Here is a 17,148-nt window from a genome sequence, read left to right as displayed (position 1 = left end):
TTTGACTGGGTCCCTCAGATCCCACACGGTGATTGAACGAAACTGTTCATTGGAGGCTGTGGCCAAAATATTAGGTTGCATAGGGCACCAATCCACAGCGTTGATTGGTCGGATGAAGCCCTGAAGTAGTGTCACCAGGGTCAGTCTGCTTTCAGTGGACGACCAGGAGTACACCTCGCATATGTTTTTTCGCTGAAATTAAATTCTTTCAAAATGAGCATCACGATCATACAGTTAATATCTGATGAAAGGGTCACGAGAGGATTTATGCAATGATATAAAGCAGGGGCGTTTAATAAGTGATAAAGAAGGAGAGAGCCTGCAAGCAACATGCGGGAATCTTCCAAAATGGTTGTTTTACCAATCGTAGCATTTCCGACGTGTCAATTTCAAAGGTTGATAGTGGACGAGCGTTAGTGGACGCCAATTACTACCATATCGCTCGTAAATGGGTATGAAAAACTTACAGCCAGAGCGAACTGGGATCCATCATTGGGATGGCACTGTAGAATTGACGGTTCGAGTGCATCAATCTTTTCAAAATAGGCCTTGTCGTAGGGAGATTCAAGATCAATGACGGCTAACCCTTTGGAGCTAAAAGTGAGAAGCAGGATAGGTGTAATTCAGAATCAAGCTTGATAAAGCAATCATTATTTGGCAAGAAGATTCCATTCACAGACCCCTAGCCATGGTCAAAATTGGAAGACACAAAGAGGTAGATCACGTACCCAGCTAAAAAAGCGAAACGCCCCGTACAGTCGACATCAAGCACAGAAACCTATTGTGGAAGGCACATATGAACGCTATGTGGATGAGTAGATGGAAAAGGGACGCTAGAAGTGGTGCAGAAAACGTACCTGTAGGTCTGGATGAAAAAATTCACCAATTTGATGGCTCCCCTGCAAACAAAATGAATTACTGTTTCAGCACCCGGACTACATGTTTTTGTGGATCTCTCAAAAATCTCCAACGATAAACTCCTAAGGACATGCTTTTCAGGGAGCACGGCCTTAACCTATAGCAGTACCCTATAAAGCGCCAGCACGGGAGTAGTCAACCTTCTAATACTAGCAGGCATCCACTTTTGAAGTCATAACATCCTATCTTGCACCACAGTGACACACATCGAGAACAGAATCTGAGCAGGACAACCAAGGAGGAAATCAAAGGCACAGCTAGTAGCATTATCGTTTCGCCAGAAATCCCACCACCTGAACCTTCCTGTTATCTACAATTCGTATCATCTGCAGTAGCCTGTCATATTGAAATACCAAGAAGAGCAGCTAAGCATTAAAAGCATTGGTCAAAAGATGGTCCTCAAGCAGACAACAGGAGAAGTAGCACATAGTACGCTCACACAGCGAGTTTATTTATCCAAACAACCATTTCCCCAATATAGCGAACAGACATACATATGGAGATAGGTAGAGGAGAGTGGAGAAGGCACGAACCCACTGACAACTGTACACATAAAAGGTGTGGTAGGAACGGGAGATCTGGGAGGGAGAGATGAACCGCCTACATAACATATATACATGGAAAGAGGAGGGAGAGGAGATGCGTGTCTAGGTAGACGCACTGGCTGCAGACATCTCCAGTGCCACTGCACCGCAACTGTCAGTCATGGGGGCGGTAGACTCCACGTTCATGGGAGAGGTCAGGTCCAAAGAGGAAGTAGGCTCCACGGAAGCAGCAGTGGATGGCGTGGCGATCTTTCGACGCTTGTAGGAACGAGGGGCGCTTGCGACACGGTAGAGAGAAGCGCGAGCTATCCGACTGACCCGTCTGCTGCGCGATGCCACGGCGGAGGAGCCAGCACTGCTACGCAGAGATCGGGACGATTTATTGATGGAGGTATCACTCTGCAGCCGACGTTTGCGTCGCTTCCTTCGACCAGACACGGTCATTGCGTTGAACAAACTCTCCACCGGAGTTTCAGTCGCCTCAGATTTCGGTGCGACTGAGGGAGATGTGCGGCTTGTGTCGTCAAGATCCTCTTCAGCAGGGTGGGGCTCTTTAAAGCCCAAGTGGACTTTTGCCTTCCCTTCTTCTTCCCCTTCCTCCTCCTTGGTTATAGCAATTGGATCGTCCAATGGAGTTGAGGTGGGATGGTCACCACTAGTAACACCTGCAGAGGATGGCGACGATGGGAGATGGTTGGTAGTTGGAGGTTCGGAATTGGAAGTGTTTTCTACTTTTGTTGCACCCGTTCCTAGTGGAATGGTTGCAGAACCCTTGAAAGAGGCAAATGGAAAAGGTCAACCCTTTTGCCAATCAAAATAGGAAGTGTGGATACTGATACTTTTAACTATATACCAAATCAGGATGCTGACCGCAGACGGTTCTGACAATACTGTCTACCCTTCCAGCCCCAATTCCTGCGCATATACAGAGGTGTAACTTAGAGGCAAAAATTCTTTTAGGATCAATAAAGCTGGGGATTCCATTTCAAATGTTGAATCAAGAGTGATTACCAGCCATGGGGTTTTCCTTCCAAATGACAACACGATTTTAAAGAGGAAATCATATCATATGGAAAATTCTTAAACAGCTAAAAAATATTCAGGCATAAAGAACATTGAACTTTAATAAGTGATTAAAGTTAGACTGAAACGCTACCAAGCATAGGATTTATGATCAAGCAGCCGACCGATGACTCCAATTACACAACGCATATTTAAATTGGAATTGATAAAGCATCTTCCGGCCGATTTCACCCGTAAAATTTAGGATAATCTGTATTTTATATATAAACAGAACTTTACAAATAAGCCACTTAAGATCCACTTATTTGTCATCTCAGAAATTAGAGTCCGGTGAAGTATCAAAGGCAAAACCCTACTTCTAAGAAGGGGATAAAGTAAGAACGTACTGCAAACAACGCAGGAGTAGAAAGAACGGGGCTGTTGGACAATGAAGACACCTGTTTGCTACCACCCGGGGTTGTAGCAGGGGAGGATACTTTGGGATAATACTCCGTGATAACCACGCTGAATCCATTTGCGAATACCTCAAAGTGCTGCGGACATGAACGATCGACATTGCGAAGAGATCTGTAATCACAAGCCATTGCAAAGTATTTGACATTCCACCACGTGGCACATAGGGTCCGATATAAAAATATATCACAGTTATCGAAAAACTGCCTTACCCGGGGCGCAATAATGCAACACGTTTTAACGCTGAGGCAGAGGCCGATGCGCTGCTATTAGAATTTAGATGTCGATGGTACTTTCGACGGTGATGCGTGGTGGATTCCGTGCCGGCGGTTTTTGCACCACTCTCTTCTAGGCGTTCCTTGATGATGGTCCGGGCAATGAGATTTTGCTCCTCCACAATCTGTCTATTCAACTTTGGTTTGCGGGTCGAAGTGCCTTTGCGAGTCTGGCACATTTCACAACGAAAAGCCTCAGCAGAGTTCTTGTAAGTGCACACCGTGCAGTCCCAAAATTCTTCCTCTCCGCCAGTTGCCAACGTGGAGGATAGTCGATGTTTTCGTTTTCTGGAAGAATAAAAAGGAAGCATAAAGTACGAGCCAGCATGCCTAGATTATGAGCTTAAAACCAAAGGTCTGCGAGCTTACTCATAATGCCAACACACATTCAAATCCTATTTCTCTACCTTTACAGAAAGGCCAGAGAGAAATTAAATGACAAGATGAAATGAGAGCCTACACCATCATTCCACTTAATTAAGCAAGGTCCGAATAGCGAAAATCAGAATGAAGTTAATTAAAACAGTAAAGTGGTACAAATTCAAAGCGATAGCCTAAAAAACAGAAGGACGAATAGTGCTTATCGTATAACAACAAACTAACATAGCCATTGTGATAATGAAGCAGTGAAGTTGAAATAAATGTTTATTTTGTCCTTAAATGGGGAATATTTCAAGCAAAATGGTGACTAACGAAGCAAACTATCATCGAAATCACCCCCTACTATAAATATCAAACGGAATGCGGTTCTTTCCAAACCTTTTCAATAGTCTAAGCCAGAAGTAGCACAGAACAAGAGGAGGCAAAAAAAATGAAGCCTCTGACCTTCCTTTCCCCACCAACCTTAAGAAAAGGAGATTGCAAAAAAAAGACCCCAATTCAGACATCAGCTGTTGTAACCGCCTAAATAATTAAAGCATATACGCAAATAGTGAGGCAGGTTTTAATTTTGTATTGGCAATATCAGCCTCGAAAAACACATTGTTTCTGAGCCACAATCACTCCCAAAAGATGGACAAACAAAATAAAAGTAAACACCTTAACGACTCAGTGTGACGTGAATCCATTCCTAGGTAGAAAGCATAAGGTTTGTTCTCCGGAGAAAGGGGAATCTACGAATCCCGCCCCCCGTGGCAACTTATGCAAACACAAGCTCTTGTGCCTTTAACATTATCCTTTTTTTCTGTAAAAGCGCAAAAAAGCTGCTTAAGCAAAATTTAATAAATCAAAAATTAAAATGCATGCAAATAAGGTAAGTAAATGCAATTCGTGTGTCTGCCTAAGCAAGCGCTTTGAGTATTATGAAAACCACGTTTTCTGCAGCAATAGCAAACTAATCTTTATGCGACATTTTTTTCAAATTAGTGTTGCACCTACTGTTTTAAATTAAGCTGTTCTATACTTACTCCCCTTTATTTCCTCTTTGAAGCCCGCGGTGGGCAAAAGAGGTTAAAGCACTGAATTTGCTCTACATTTTGCCAGAAAATTTGAAGAATTCAGGGTCGGATATACCATCGGAGTTGTTCACTTATCCAAAATAGTATCTGCTAGGTTAGCGCCTACTTTAACGAAATAAGCTCGTTTCGTGACCTTATCGGATAGCTCGTTACAGCGCCCTCGACATGTTTCGCGAGTATTTGGAGAAGGGGAAAGTATGGGTTGATAAAATGTGAGTATATCCTTCTTTTAATACTTTGCTTCAGAACTTCTGCCGTTATGAACTACACGGAACTCGAGAATAAAGTTCGTGAGGCAACAAACGATGAACCTTGGGGACCACATGGAAAGATTTTGAATGACCTTGCACGAGAAACGCACGACACCGAAGGGCTTCTGGAAATTATGACTATGCTATTGAGCCGAATTTTTCCCGAAAATTCTACCAATTGGCGCCGTATATACAAGGTACTCTTATTTTCTTTACTCAATTAATTTCAGGCTATTTTTACATCAAATAAAATGTTCACCTGATCTGTGATAATTTGTGCAATATATTTGGGGTTATTTTGTCCCAAGTAGTAGGATATTTCTTCATTCTTTCATAATATAGTTGCTCTGGTTTATTTTTGGTCACTCGCATCATGGTATTGGTGAAATTGATGTATAGTGCTTTTTAATAAACTTTAGGGGCTAGTGGTTCTTGCACATCTATTGAGAAGTGGATCTGAGCGCGTTTGTGATATCGCCCTTGACAACATCTACAACCTCCGTTCTCTGGAGAACTACCAATGCGTTGATGAGCGAGGTCGTGATCAAGGTTCCTCTGGTATGACTTCCACAAACTTAGTAACACTTCCGCCTAGTACGAATCAAAGCTCACGAAGTTGTGGAACTCCTCCAAGATGCGGAATTTCTTCAAGCCGAGCGGCAGAAAGCCCTTACCGCCCGGAAGGACTATGCGGGTATTGGAAATAGCCATGTCATGGGATCTAATTTCTCTGGCGACTATGGAATGTAAGTTGCCTTAACTTACATTATGTTCTGTATTTCTGTTTACTTTTCTACAAATCACACAAGTATTGTCTTTTTCCTGCCTCCTTTCCCTCCATTCTCTCCTACTCTTCATCCTCTAACCACGTGCTGCTTAACTTTTATATTTACGTTGCGTAAATGCGTGGTCTGCTATCGTGACGCACTCTAACCCTCTACTGAAAGGTTTGATGATGGCAACAGTGCTGGTGATTGGAATTATAGTGACTCCCATCGCTATCCTTCTCTCAGTGCGCCACAGGCTGAGATGCCGTGGCGCGAGAGAAAGGGAAGCAATGAGAGGCGCACCAGGTTCTCTTCCAGCCGCCTGGGCAGTTTTGATTCCTGGAAGTTGGCTCATGAACGCACCATCGTTGATGATGTCGCTGACAAATTCTCCGATATGCTAAGAGCTGCTAAAGTCGTCACGAATGATCTGCTTGGCAAGCCGAGAGTTCCACCACCTTCAGTGTAAGCGCTTCCAGTGTTGTCTGGTTTCAACCTATCATCAGCCTTTGGTAGAATCTCGCTTTACCGGCGGTATTGGTGACGGTAGTTTTTTTTTACAATAGTCGTTGGTTTCTGCATCTCACTTTACCTGCCTGTGTTTAGTGAGTCAGATCACGAAAGATCCTTTCGTGCAGTCCCGAATCTGTTCAAATTCAAATCATGATAGGTGGAATCAGGCGATTCGTTTTTTGAGTGCCTGAGTCTTGTATATACAGCCTAAAACGCGTTAAAAGTGACCCGTGGTGACAGAGTACTCTGCGTGTTTACTTGCACACTGTAGCATCACTTAATCGCCGTAGCTTGATAAGCATTGGTGCGTATAGGTGCATAACGAGGAGGATGCAGCACGTATGCATGCACATTGATTTGGTTTTTCCACACTACCTGATGCAAATGAGCGGTTGAGGTGTGTTTTCGCTTCCCAATTAAGTAAACGCTCCTGTCTTCTGCAAATTTAGTTCTTACTGCACTACTAACTTCTTTTCACCTCGTTTGTGCATACTGCACAGACTACTGTGGCAAAACCAAGCATTTCGATATCACTGGTGTGTCTAAACTTGTTCAAACGATCGCACTAGGCTTCTTTGCTCTTACGTTGCAGTAAGGAGGTATAGAAGCCTTTGAGATTTCAGTGTAGAGCTATTTTATCCAGTTTATTGACGTGAAAGTGCTTGTTTAAGTAAGCTAGTGTTTGCATTATGGATAGATAACCACTGCTTCAATTCCTCAGTATTTTGGTCACTCTATTTGCGACGAATTGTGTACACATTGCCGCTCTCATGGTGCAGTCGTTGAATCTTAGGGAACAATAGTATCGGGCGTTACTTAGGCACCGGTCTTGTGCTTTATGTCCTCTATTTTTGTGTTTCTAGTCCACTATTACCAGTTTCTTTTTGCACGTGGCTCTCTCTTCCATGCCCCAAACAAGCTTTTGACACATTTGAAATATCCCCTGGTGTGGTATTATGGTTCCTTTCGCCCACTCTTAGTTTTTCCGATGAATCTGCCTTGTTGCCTCGCTCTCCCCATTCCTCCACTCGAATGTGAGTTTCTTTTTTGGCACATCGCTTTCGACTCCCACAGCGGTAATGTCACACACACATGCACACACTGTGTCGTTTTACTGAAATAAAAACAACCGGCTATCGCTTGCCTTTGTGTGCATACCTATTTCTCAACTTGGCACTACACCAACACACTGACTCAATACCAAAAATGTGATTTAATTCACCGTTTTTAGCTGCTGATAAATGTGGTAGTACTGATTTTGCCACGTACAACCGCTTGTCCACTAGAAGGGGTGGTTGGGCGTCTCCACAGCTATTGACCTTCAGTATTTGGTCAGTGCTCTTAGGTTTGGAGCCACCATTCCGTTTACCATCTTTGTGTGTGTATGTTTATGTGTGGCCTTGCGTGATACAACTTCGTCGGTGAGGTCACACTGTTGCCCGTTTCAACTCGTGGCATCTTCACATTGAACACAGGCATAGTCCTTGTGCACTTTGAACTTTGTGTGTTTACCGTGTATTTGTGTCTGCGTGTGTTTTCTTATTTTTGAGTGCTTACCTACCCGAACACTGCGTTGTGTATGTACTGTATGGTGTGCCATACACGGGTATTGCCACCTAAAAATGGACCGCATTTCCCTCCGCTTTGGTGGAGTATGCTCGTGGCGTGTTTTAATTTAACTCGTGAGATTACACAAAGCGGAATGTCGGGTGTTTGAACGGTGAGTCGGATTTTGTCGAACATTCAATTGTCGTGCACTAGGTGTCCGGTGGTTGGTTCTGAAGCCCTATTTTCATTCTTAATGGATCTCAGAGATTTGCCGACGTTACTCGACCTTTATTTGATTCGGAGTGGAACAACCATCCTCCACACAGCTGGTTTGTAAATACAAAGGGTCCCACGACATCTGAGGTGGATGTGATGTCGAAATCACCGTGGTTTGAGAATAACGTGACATAAACAGCAACATGCCCTCGTCAACGTCTGCGTTTGATTTGAAGTTTGCATGTTGGTTGTGACAAGGGCACGATGCCAAGTTCGAATTGAACCGGCCTTGAGTACTTTAAAACCGTTTTTTGGCTTATTTTATGTGTCTAGCAAATGGATTTATGGAAAATCTAAAATATATCTGGCAATTTATATCCTTTACCAACAACCAATGCATCTTTCACATTTCTATTGCTCCGCCCCTTACTTTCTTTACCGTAAGGCTTACACTCAAACCCCTGAAATTGCTTTCCTCAAGTGCATATTAGTTACTTTTGAATATATTGGACTCTCCCCACTCATCAACTAACATTTTAATACGAGTTATCGCTATCGTTCCCTATTTCACGCATTCTGTGTTTGCGTATGGTTGCTAGGTGACCACTAATGTCTGAGGCGCACCTACATTATGCCTGATTACGAGGGCAACTGTAATGGTAGAACTCGACGTTCCGTCGAGTGCGTTTTTAAGACACGTGAAAATTTGGAGAATCTCACCAACTCCCGTTTGCCATTCCTGTTGTGCGGATTAGTGCATACTTTCTCGACCTCAAACAAGGACTGGTGGGTGTGAACAGGGTTTTGCGACTCTGGCACAGTAGGTGTTCGCAGCAGTTTTGTAAGATTCAATTCGTGCTTCCTGCTTTGTGAATCGAAACACCTTGATTGATTGTCACTTGCTTGGGGAAGGCGTTGTTGCTTCCTTGCACTAGAAACCTCTCTTTCACTCACCTCGTAGGTACGAGGAGGACCCGCATAAGGTATCAGAGGAGGTCTTCAGCTTTCCTGGTGCCACAGTTGATCAACCGGAAGAGGAGGAGTACAACTCTTATCGGCGGACCTCTGATACCTCCAAACTCTCACCAACCACCCAAACCAGTCAAAAATCGCTGCCAACAGCGACTCCTGCTGCCCTGATAGACTTTGATTTGCCTCCGACTGGTTCCAATGTTACGGTTCGTCATTTTATTCCATTAAAGCGGATCTCTAGAAGGAATTTTCAATCTAACCATGTAAGGTAATCCAAATCTTTCTTTGGGACTTATATCTGCATGTTCATTGATAGCTGAGAAATTGTTAGAACAAGGGTTCTTCTAGGTGGTCATTTTGTTCTCCTGTATGTAGATGTAAGCGCTCTTCACAAATGGAATATTAATTGTCATCCATTGAAGTAAAAAATGTGGTCATAGTGGCGAACAACTGCCAGAGCAAAGAGTGTTTTTACCATGCAAAAGTAGGACTTGAACGTGATAGATGAAGATCAAATCAAGATGCAACAATGGGAAGCATCGCTATCACATGAGGTAATAAGCACCCTCATTAAACTGACCCATTACCTGCCCTCCGAGGGTCCGCATAATCTTGCCATGTTGGTCCGTAAAGGACCCTTGTGAAAGTTGGACCTAGTTACTCTGGGCAAATCGTTCTTTATGATTGAAGCTCTCTTTTTTTTCTTGTAGCCTCCGACGAGACTTCCTAGACCTCCCTCGACGGAAATGCTGGCGTCGCCACCAAGGAATAGACAGAACGATGATAACAGCGACTTTTTCGCTGAGTTAGACAAGCATCAAGCTAAACTGCCACAGAATGCTGCGACTACTGCTATGGAGTGAGTTCACCGGTTTGTCGATTTGATGCATTTCTTCACTCCACTCAAAGCATGACACCTTGTTGAAATTAATATCAAGTATTGATAGCAAGTAAGACCTCCGTAATAACAGTAGATCATCCAGTAGATAGTTAGATCTCTGTAGGCTGCAACAAAATCGTGCAATGTCTTGACCTTCACCAGACTTTTGCCAAGTCTGCGTACTTGTTTTTATCACCTGCTTATTCATCTTTATCAAAAGTGTGGATTGATGGGGCCATCGCGGTGGCGATTGCAGCAGTAAATGTTCATGACTGTACATACACGTGTGATGATCCTGCCAAAAATACTAATTACCTTGGCGCTGAGTTAACACAAAGCAGCATCGTTTCTTCGTAGAATAAATTACTGGCTCCAAAGCTAGGATTGTTATTCGAGACTGTTGTCTTTGTGCCCAAAATCGTGGCGCCGTATTCAATCGAATGCTAGTTCCAAAACAGTTTTTCCCTAGATGTCTGCTGTGGTTTACTAATACAAAACTTGAAAAATTTCCTAGACAAACAGAGCGACGCACTGCAGTGATAGTTATGAATCGAAATGGACACGCTTTTGTTCGAATAAATTGCCATCTCCACATAACAGTGGTGATCACTTTCCATTGCATCCATGAATTCCTCAGCTCATTCGAGATGCAGGATGGGTATGACCAGCTTGAAAGTTTTAACAAGCAATCATGGGTGAAAAGACAGCAAGAATTAAATTGGCTCATTGTTAATGCGGCGATTTGTTACTGAGGTTGCTATGATTAAGAAGTATACTCCCCCGTGTGAATGATGCCATCGATGGGAAGCTAGCTCGGTTAGTTAAATCGGAAGCTGAACTAAATGACACCTATCTTAGCCTGTTCGCGAACTTCACTGCTGTGAATCCGCCCGTGGCCGCGCAGACAACCCCGACAGCTGGTGCCCCGGTGGACGCGGATTTTGGTGATTTTTCAAGTTTCCAAGCTGCCCCTGTCTCCGAGACACCGGCCAAAACTGTCACCATCACCACCACCAGCTCCCAGTCGACCAAACAATCTGTGGACCCCCTATTCGACGAATTCACGTCACCTCCTCCCCCTTCTACCTTCGCACATACTGCCATGACAACAGCGCTTACTCCCTCAACAGTCCCAGTAAGCCAAAACATTTGATAAGTGCATCCACTTGCTCCATAGTCCCACCATCGTCCGCTTCATCACATGCGTGCAGATTATTTTGTGGCAAGATTTTAGTTTTACCTGTTACGTAGCTCGTGGGAGTATTATTGCAAAAGGGATTGTGAGACCTTCGGCACAACTAGGTGCCACGACGCTTAGGATAGTGTCTGTCTGAAGAACTCTCATAGTTAGAATGCAATCAAGAGTATGCCTGTTACTTATCCTTCTAGTTTTAAAACTCCTCGGCAATCTCTGTAGTCACTCTTCCACGTAGATCATTGCAAAGTAGTCGGTACCTTAGAACTTATCCACGAGCTCAGAACTGAAGATGCTCATCAATTTACCATCAATATGAGAAGACATGTGATTCCAATGGCATTGAGGCCTGTCGTTGGATTCTGTTAACCCGGTTGAGTTGGGTCTCTGCGATCCGTTGACTTTGTACTCCTCAAAGTGGGATACCGTTTGACATTTCATGTGCTGATAGCTGTCAGTAGCAGCGTTTACGTTCTCTGTTCATTCCTCGTTGCCGGTTCGCCTCAAATTTAGTTTTTTTTCCAGCTACCTAGCTGAGTTATTCTCGGCCTTTTGTGGTGTAAAGAAGGCTAATTTCTTCGACACAAGGGCACCTTCCTGCAAGTGTCCTGAGCGGCTCCATGACGGACGTTTGAATCCGTATAGCTTCAGGCATTATTTCCCGCATTGTCAAGCATGGTACTGGGGTGGTTGCGAAAATGGCTTCAATAGCCCTTCTGGTATGAGATCTCAAGATTCCACCATCTATAACATCCGATGTATGGATTTGGTTTACAGTCATAGAATTTCAGGATCTCCACCTTTTTTACCACTGCTATCAATGTAGCCTTCTCAGTCATCCCTGAGGATTTGTTGTCGCTCTGTAGAAGGACCGGAAGTCTGTGGGGTTGGAAAAAAGTGCCACAGTGTTAAGACGATAGCTGAAATCATATGAACTGAAGATCCTGCGTTGTTTAATCGCAGTGGAAAAATGTCTTCCTCTTGTAGAGTGTGGAGCTCGTTGTCGATATGTGCTGGAATTCCATAGTCGTTAGGATTCCAAAAGTGATAGACCAAAGCCTACACACTAAGTTGCTAAGCTAGGCAGATTGCAAACCGTGCCTTACTATCCGTTGCATTCGTGAACTCCTGCTTTTGCTATTGGTTCGACGACTGGTCTGTCACGCAACGACTGGCACTTGTTTTGGAAGTGGTGAACCCACTTTCGCAGGCATCTAGTACGCTGACAAGATACTGGCGTTTGTCAAGGCACCTGTCATAACACTCCCGCCTATCAACGCCCTTTTATTTGAGTCAATCTCGATGTCTCGTGCAGACACTCTTCAGTAGATTCTCTACCAAGGCAAAATCGAAATTTGCTGTTTAAAGATGGAAAAAACGCCACTGTGCCGCCATTACCAAGCACAACTACCATTCACTTTGCACGTTACAAATTCAACCGACTTGAAGCAACCAAATCGCCGAATCGGTGCAACCAGTTATCACACACTGATAACAAGCACGTGTCAGCTAGTCGCGAGGTCACACACACACACAATTGTCTTTAGTGTCTACTCAGCAGGCTTCACCTTCATTGCACAACCCCAGTGCGCCCCGTTTTTCGCCACAAGGGTGTTTCAAATCCTCTTATTGGTTCCAATAGCCTCTACAAGGCATAAATGCTTCTCTTTATCAGTCAAAGTTCAAATGACGCCGTCTTACTTTAGGCATGTATGCAGGGGAGTGGGTGCCTGCGCGTATCAAGGCAGTCAAATCCGTCTACTCGCGGGCTTGCAGTAAATGCAGGCGCTATTGTGCTGTGCCAATGTAGTACTGTCAATTAAAGATACGTGTACATACACACACACACACGCATTGACGCTGGGGTTTATTTGCCTGCGTGCGTGAGTGTGTGTGCGTGTGCGGGTATCGCCTACCTTCGATCGATCTCTCCCCCACATCGGTGGCTGTCGTGCACTTTTCTCGCCCCACCCCCCTTCCACCCTCCACGCGCAGGCGTGGGTTGGTGTCGGTGGTGGCCCAGATCTGCGATGCCTGGAACGTGTCACTCAGCCTTCTTCCTCTCCTCTTTTTCCCTTATCTCCACTTCATCAACAGTCATCATCAATTCGCGCTGAGCCATTCGCACACACTGTAGCGGAGACATCACTACATGGACCTCGTTCTATCGAAAAAATTGTGGTTCTTCCTGACTAGGCCGCATGACAATTTAACCTTTACATCACCAAAACCTCAAAGTTAACCTGAGTAACGGTCTTAATGCAAATATGGGTTCTCCTTTCACTGTTATCTAATCAGGGCATTTATAAGTGCTTCTTGCCAAATTTTAAGCACCACATTAGTGATTCCTGCTTACGGTTGTTAGACTTGCATATCGGCTTGAATTTTGACCTTTCTCGTTGCAGTTACAACCCCAAAAGCCGTCATCTACTGTTGTGAATTCCACCCCTGAGCATCAGATAAGCGGCAGAGTACCGAGCGCCCCTTCCAACGTCGGCAAAACGTGGAGCGGTTTGGGCGCCTTCAATCTCGACATCGACTTTAAGATTGCCGCGGCGAGCCCCACAAAACCCGCGGCTCCAAGCCTCAGTCAGTTGCAGAGCCTCAAACAGAATAAATTAGTAACGCAGCCAGTGCTGCCTCAAACAAATTCGTGTGGTGAGAAGGCATTTCTTGAAGCCTTAACTTTATTTCGCATATGGCTGAGTAGGAAGCTGGAATAGCCGCGGCACTGGGTTGAATGTGTAATTTTGAATTAGGAGATTCAAGAAAGCTTAAACCACCGTTCTGCATCGCGATGGAATTTACTGAGTGGATTTAAGAGTCCCGTGAATGCTTATGTGTCTTTGTTTCATGATGAGGTGAAAAGTTCCATTCACTTACACCCTTTCTTGTTTGAAATTTTAGGCGCCGCGTTTGACGCAACATCACCGGGCAGCTCAAAGATGGATGACTTTTCAAATTTCGCGGTTTTCAAATAACGCTGTCGCCAAAGGGAACTCATCCATTGAGTTTATTATCAAGAATGTCTTTCATCTGATCTGATATCTTAAAAGTTTACGCCTCTCTGGTTAATCCCCCACATCATATTACGTAATGGGCGGCGAAAAGGCAACCAAAATCGCATAATTCAAAAAATAAATATTCTAAGAGCAGCATATTTACTTAAGGGGTTATTCCCCTTAAAAAAGGAACGCTGAAAAAGCATAAATAGAAGTAAACAGATGGGAAAGTGGAGATTTGGGGGGACAATAGGAGGTGTGGTGGCCAAGAGTCCGACCTGAGTCTTCAGGCTCGAGACCTGCTGTAGGGCTGGCAGTGGTCGTGAGGGGCCGTAATAGGCAAGAGGATGCGTGGCGAGGTGACGTGGGATATCGTTGTAATTGGCCGAGAGGCCGGTAAAAACGCTGATGAAAATAGAGGGTGAGGCAGGGCACGTGGGCTAGAGACCAAAAAGGCGACACCGCGTCTCCTCACAGTCCAGCACAACACCGAACAGAAGAGCCTCTCAAGGGTGCCCAGGAGGTTGCAGTTATAAAGAGAGAGAGAGTGAACAACGGGAAGTGGGGAGGTGGGAAGGATGGCAGAAGTGCAATAATTGTGGGAGGGTTTTCAACCAAGTGCTGGTTTAAGTGTGGTGATGCGATTCCAGTTGATTGGACCGCAGAAGCAGAGTCGAGCTTTACTGGGCTGGACCAACAGTTGCCTACTGATAAGATAAAAGTAGCGTGTGCGCAAGTGTATGCGATTGATTGGTGGCCCTTAACACAGAGGTAAGGTGGAGGAAGGCTAGGCGGAATGCGTAAAGGAGTTATAAGCAGAGTGTAGTGCAGTGGAAGAGAATAGAGGCGGTTGAAAAATCGGGCCGAAGGGGAGGCTGCTGAGTGGTGGAGAGCAAGTGAGGACTACTTAAAGCCGTGTGTTGTGCGGAGGAGCATGGTGGCCATTTTAGCGTTATGCGGTGAGGTCATCCGTTCCATTATCACTTCGGAGGGTCTCTAAATAAGGGCCAATGAAACCGCCTACAGCTTTTCAACCGGGACGGTTATTGTGAGATTGCTCAATCCCGCTCATGTTTCAGCTTCGTATTGCATTATCTCGAGGATCGGCTCACCTATGCCATTCGAGGTAGACGTAGTCAATTGAGGAGGAGTGCCCACTGCTCTCCTTAGACAGTGTGGTTGAGGATGTAGGCAAGGTAATACGGACCTCGCAAAACTTTTTCAAGCCACATCACTTCATCTCGTCTCACAGTCCAACACAGCACAGCAACGAGAAGAGTCTAGCAGAGTAGAGGGAAACAAAGCAAAACGGAATAGAGAGAAACATTGTACACGAAGACACATCATCTCCCTTCAGGCCACTGATGCTCTGCCCTTCTCTGTTTTGGTTGTGTACCCTATCTGTTTAACGCACTGCAGACGGGTTAAAACAGCGACCACTCCTGGCCATGGAATTGACTAAGTGCCATGGCGTCTAGGAGTGTCAACTGTCCCATAGTGGGGTTTGTCGGTTGGAATCAGAAGTAGTTCTGTCACACATCCTCCCACCTCTTTATACTTATCAGCAATCTCTCTGACCACCCTTCCACGACAATCGCCACAAAGTAGTCGGTACCTCAATAGCCATCCAAGAGCCCTGGACACAAGTTACACATCAATTCTCCGTCACCCTGAGAAGACATGCGATACCAATGGCATTAGTGCCTGCCGTTGGATTCAGTTCAATGTGTTTAAGTTATATCTCTCCTATCCGGTGACTTTATACTCCCGAGTAACCCCTGAGACTAGAAGCCTATATGTGCTGAACGATTGGAGTCAGTGGAATTTGAAGTACGACAGACTGAAGCCCTCACACAATGCCAAGTTAGTTAGATTGCAAATTGTGCCCTAATGCCCTCGCATAGTGAACTCGTTTGGGCAAACAGTCCGAGTAGTCGAGATGGCGTACAGGCAGTGGAGGCTGCTGAAGGCGTGTGCGTCTGCACGCGATCAGTGGAACTGTTCAACCGCTTGCCGAGTGATAGGCACATCTGCACTTGCAACATTCATCCAATTATGGACACTTTGTCTGGTATTTCATCCAAAAAGGAAGAGGCAACGTATAATTAGGCTAATTTTTGAAAAAAAGTATGGAGATGAGAGCATTCTCTGATCTGACAATAGAATTTGGTTTTCCTGATGGGATTGAATTGCCTAAGAGTGGGCACATCTACAAAATAACATTCGCTTACAAATCGAAGGTAGGACTCAGTGGCACCCTTTGGTAAATAGGCATGATAGACCTGGTGTCGGTGCCCAATCGTACAAGGGGAAACAACATCGTTAGCGGATTATGCCTATCCATTGGCTCCACTTGACCCTGAAACCTATACCTTGGAAGTAGTTCGTGCAACATCGTGTCTTTTTTCCAACGGCATCCCATTGCAACTTGCCATTAGAGCCGCAAGTAAATGACACAAATTGCTCTTTGTAGTCTAAGATAACCGTGATGGCGGAATGAATGTGTTCGTGACGATGAAATCTCAAAACCGCATCTAGTGGGATTTCGAGGCTGCCACAGATGGTGATTTCAAGATTGCTTTGACAATATTTGCTGGGTCGCTGTACAGGTCTCTCACTTTTAGTGTTGAGATGGTTGGGAAATACGCATAAACGTTATCCTAGCTCCTTTGTTAGTCATGGAGTCATACCATTAAGGCGGTAACTTAGGCTCACTATCTTAGATGCGTGACGCGGACAAATTATGAATCTGGGCAACAATACAGCCCGAATGGGAAGCAGTGCTTATCGCAGTCATCTTGGTACTTAAAGAAAACAGCAATTGCACAACTCAATCTCACACTCAGTGGCCGTAACTCAAAAACGGAGGCGAAGCAGGAATCGCCAGGTAGTGGTTTGATTTGCCCTGCAGGTGTCAGATCACCTACGGTAGTAAGAGGGTGCAGGGCTCAGTTACCCCCTGAAAGTAGGTATTATTGGCTGTTAGAGATCCCCACGAATAACAGTAGCCAAAGTTTCTGCCTAGAGACTGGCGAACTACAAAAACGTTTTCAGTATAATTGCAGCATTTTCACTCATCTTGAATTCCAAGTAAATAGTCAATGTGGCTGAACCACCTCATGTCTTGACGTTC

The 17,148-nt window shown here is 44.8% G+C and overlaps 2 protein-coding genes across 2 annotated transcripts; both read right to left on the bottom strand. All coding sequences in view use genetic code 11, as the record gives it.

Moving 5' to 3' along the window:
• Nucleotides 1–1,565: 1,565 nt before the first annotated feature.
• EGR_04130 (YY1-associated factor) lies at nucleotides 1,566–3,825 on the bottom strand (the record flags this gene model as incomplete). Its single annotated transcript, XM_024493379.1, has 4 exons — nucleotides 1,566–2,234; nucleotides 2,873–3,053; nucleotides 3,152–3,502; nucleotides 3,818–3,825. The coding sequence occupies 4 exons, from the start codon at nucleotides 3,823–3,825 to the stop codon at nucleotides 1,566–1,568; spliced, it is 1,209 nt and encodes a 402-aa protein (XP_024352293.1).
• Nucleotides 3,826–9,162: 5,337 nt separating this feature from the next.
• Nucleotides 9,163–10,440, bottom strand: EGR_04129 (hypothetical protein; the record flags this gene model as incomplete). The annotated part of the gene is made up of 2 exons (XM_024493378.1): nucleotides 9,163–9,254; nucleotides 10,134–10,440. The coding sequence occupies 2 exons, from the start codon at nucleotides 10,438–10,440 to the stop codon at nucleotides 9,163–9,165; spliced, it is 399 nt and encodes a 132-aa protein (XP_024352292.1).
• Nucleotides 10,441–17,148: the final 6,708 nt, after the last annotated feature.

The sequence above is a fragment of the Echinococcus granulosus genome, assembly GCF_000524195.1.
Source record: "Echinococcus granulosus chromosome Unknown EG_S00024, whole genome shotgun sequence".
NCBI classification, from domain to species: domain Eukaryota; kingdom Metazoa; phylum Platyhelminthes; class Cestoda; order Cyclophyllidea; family Taeniidae; genus Echinococcus; species Echinococcus granulosus.
Note: the sequence above shows the minus strand (reverse complement) of the source record. Positions and strands in the feature narration are given on the sequence as shown.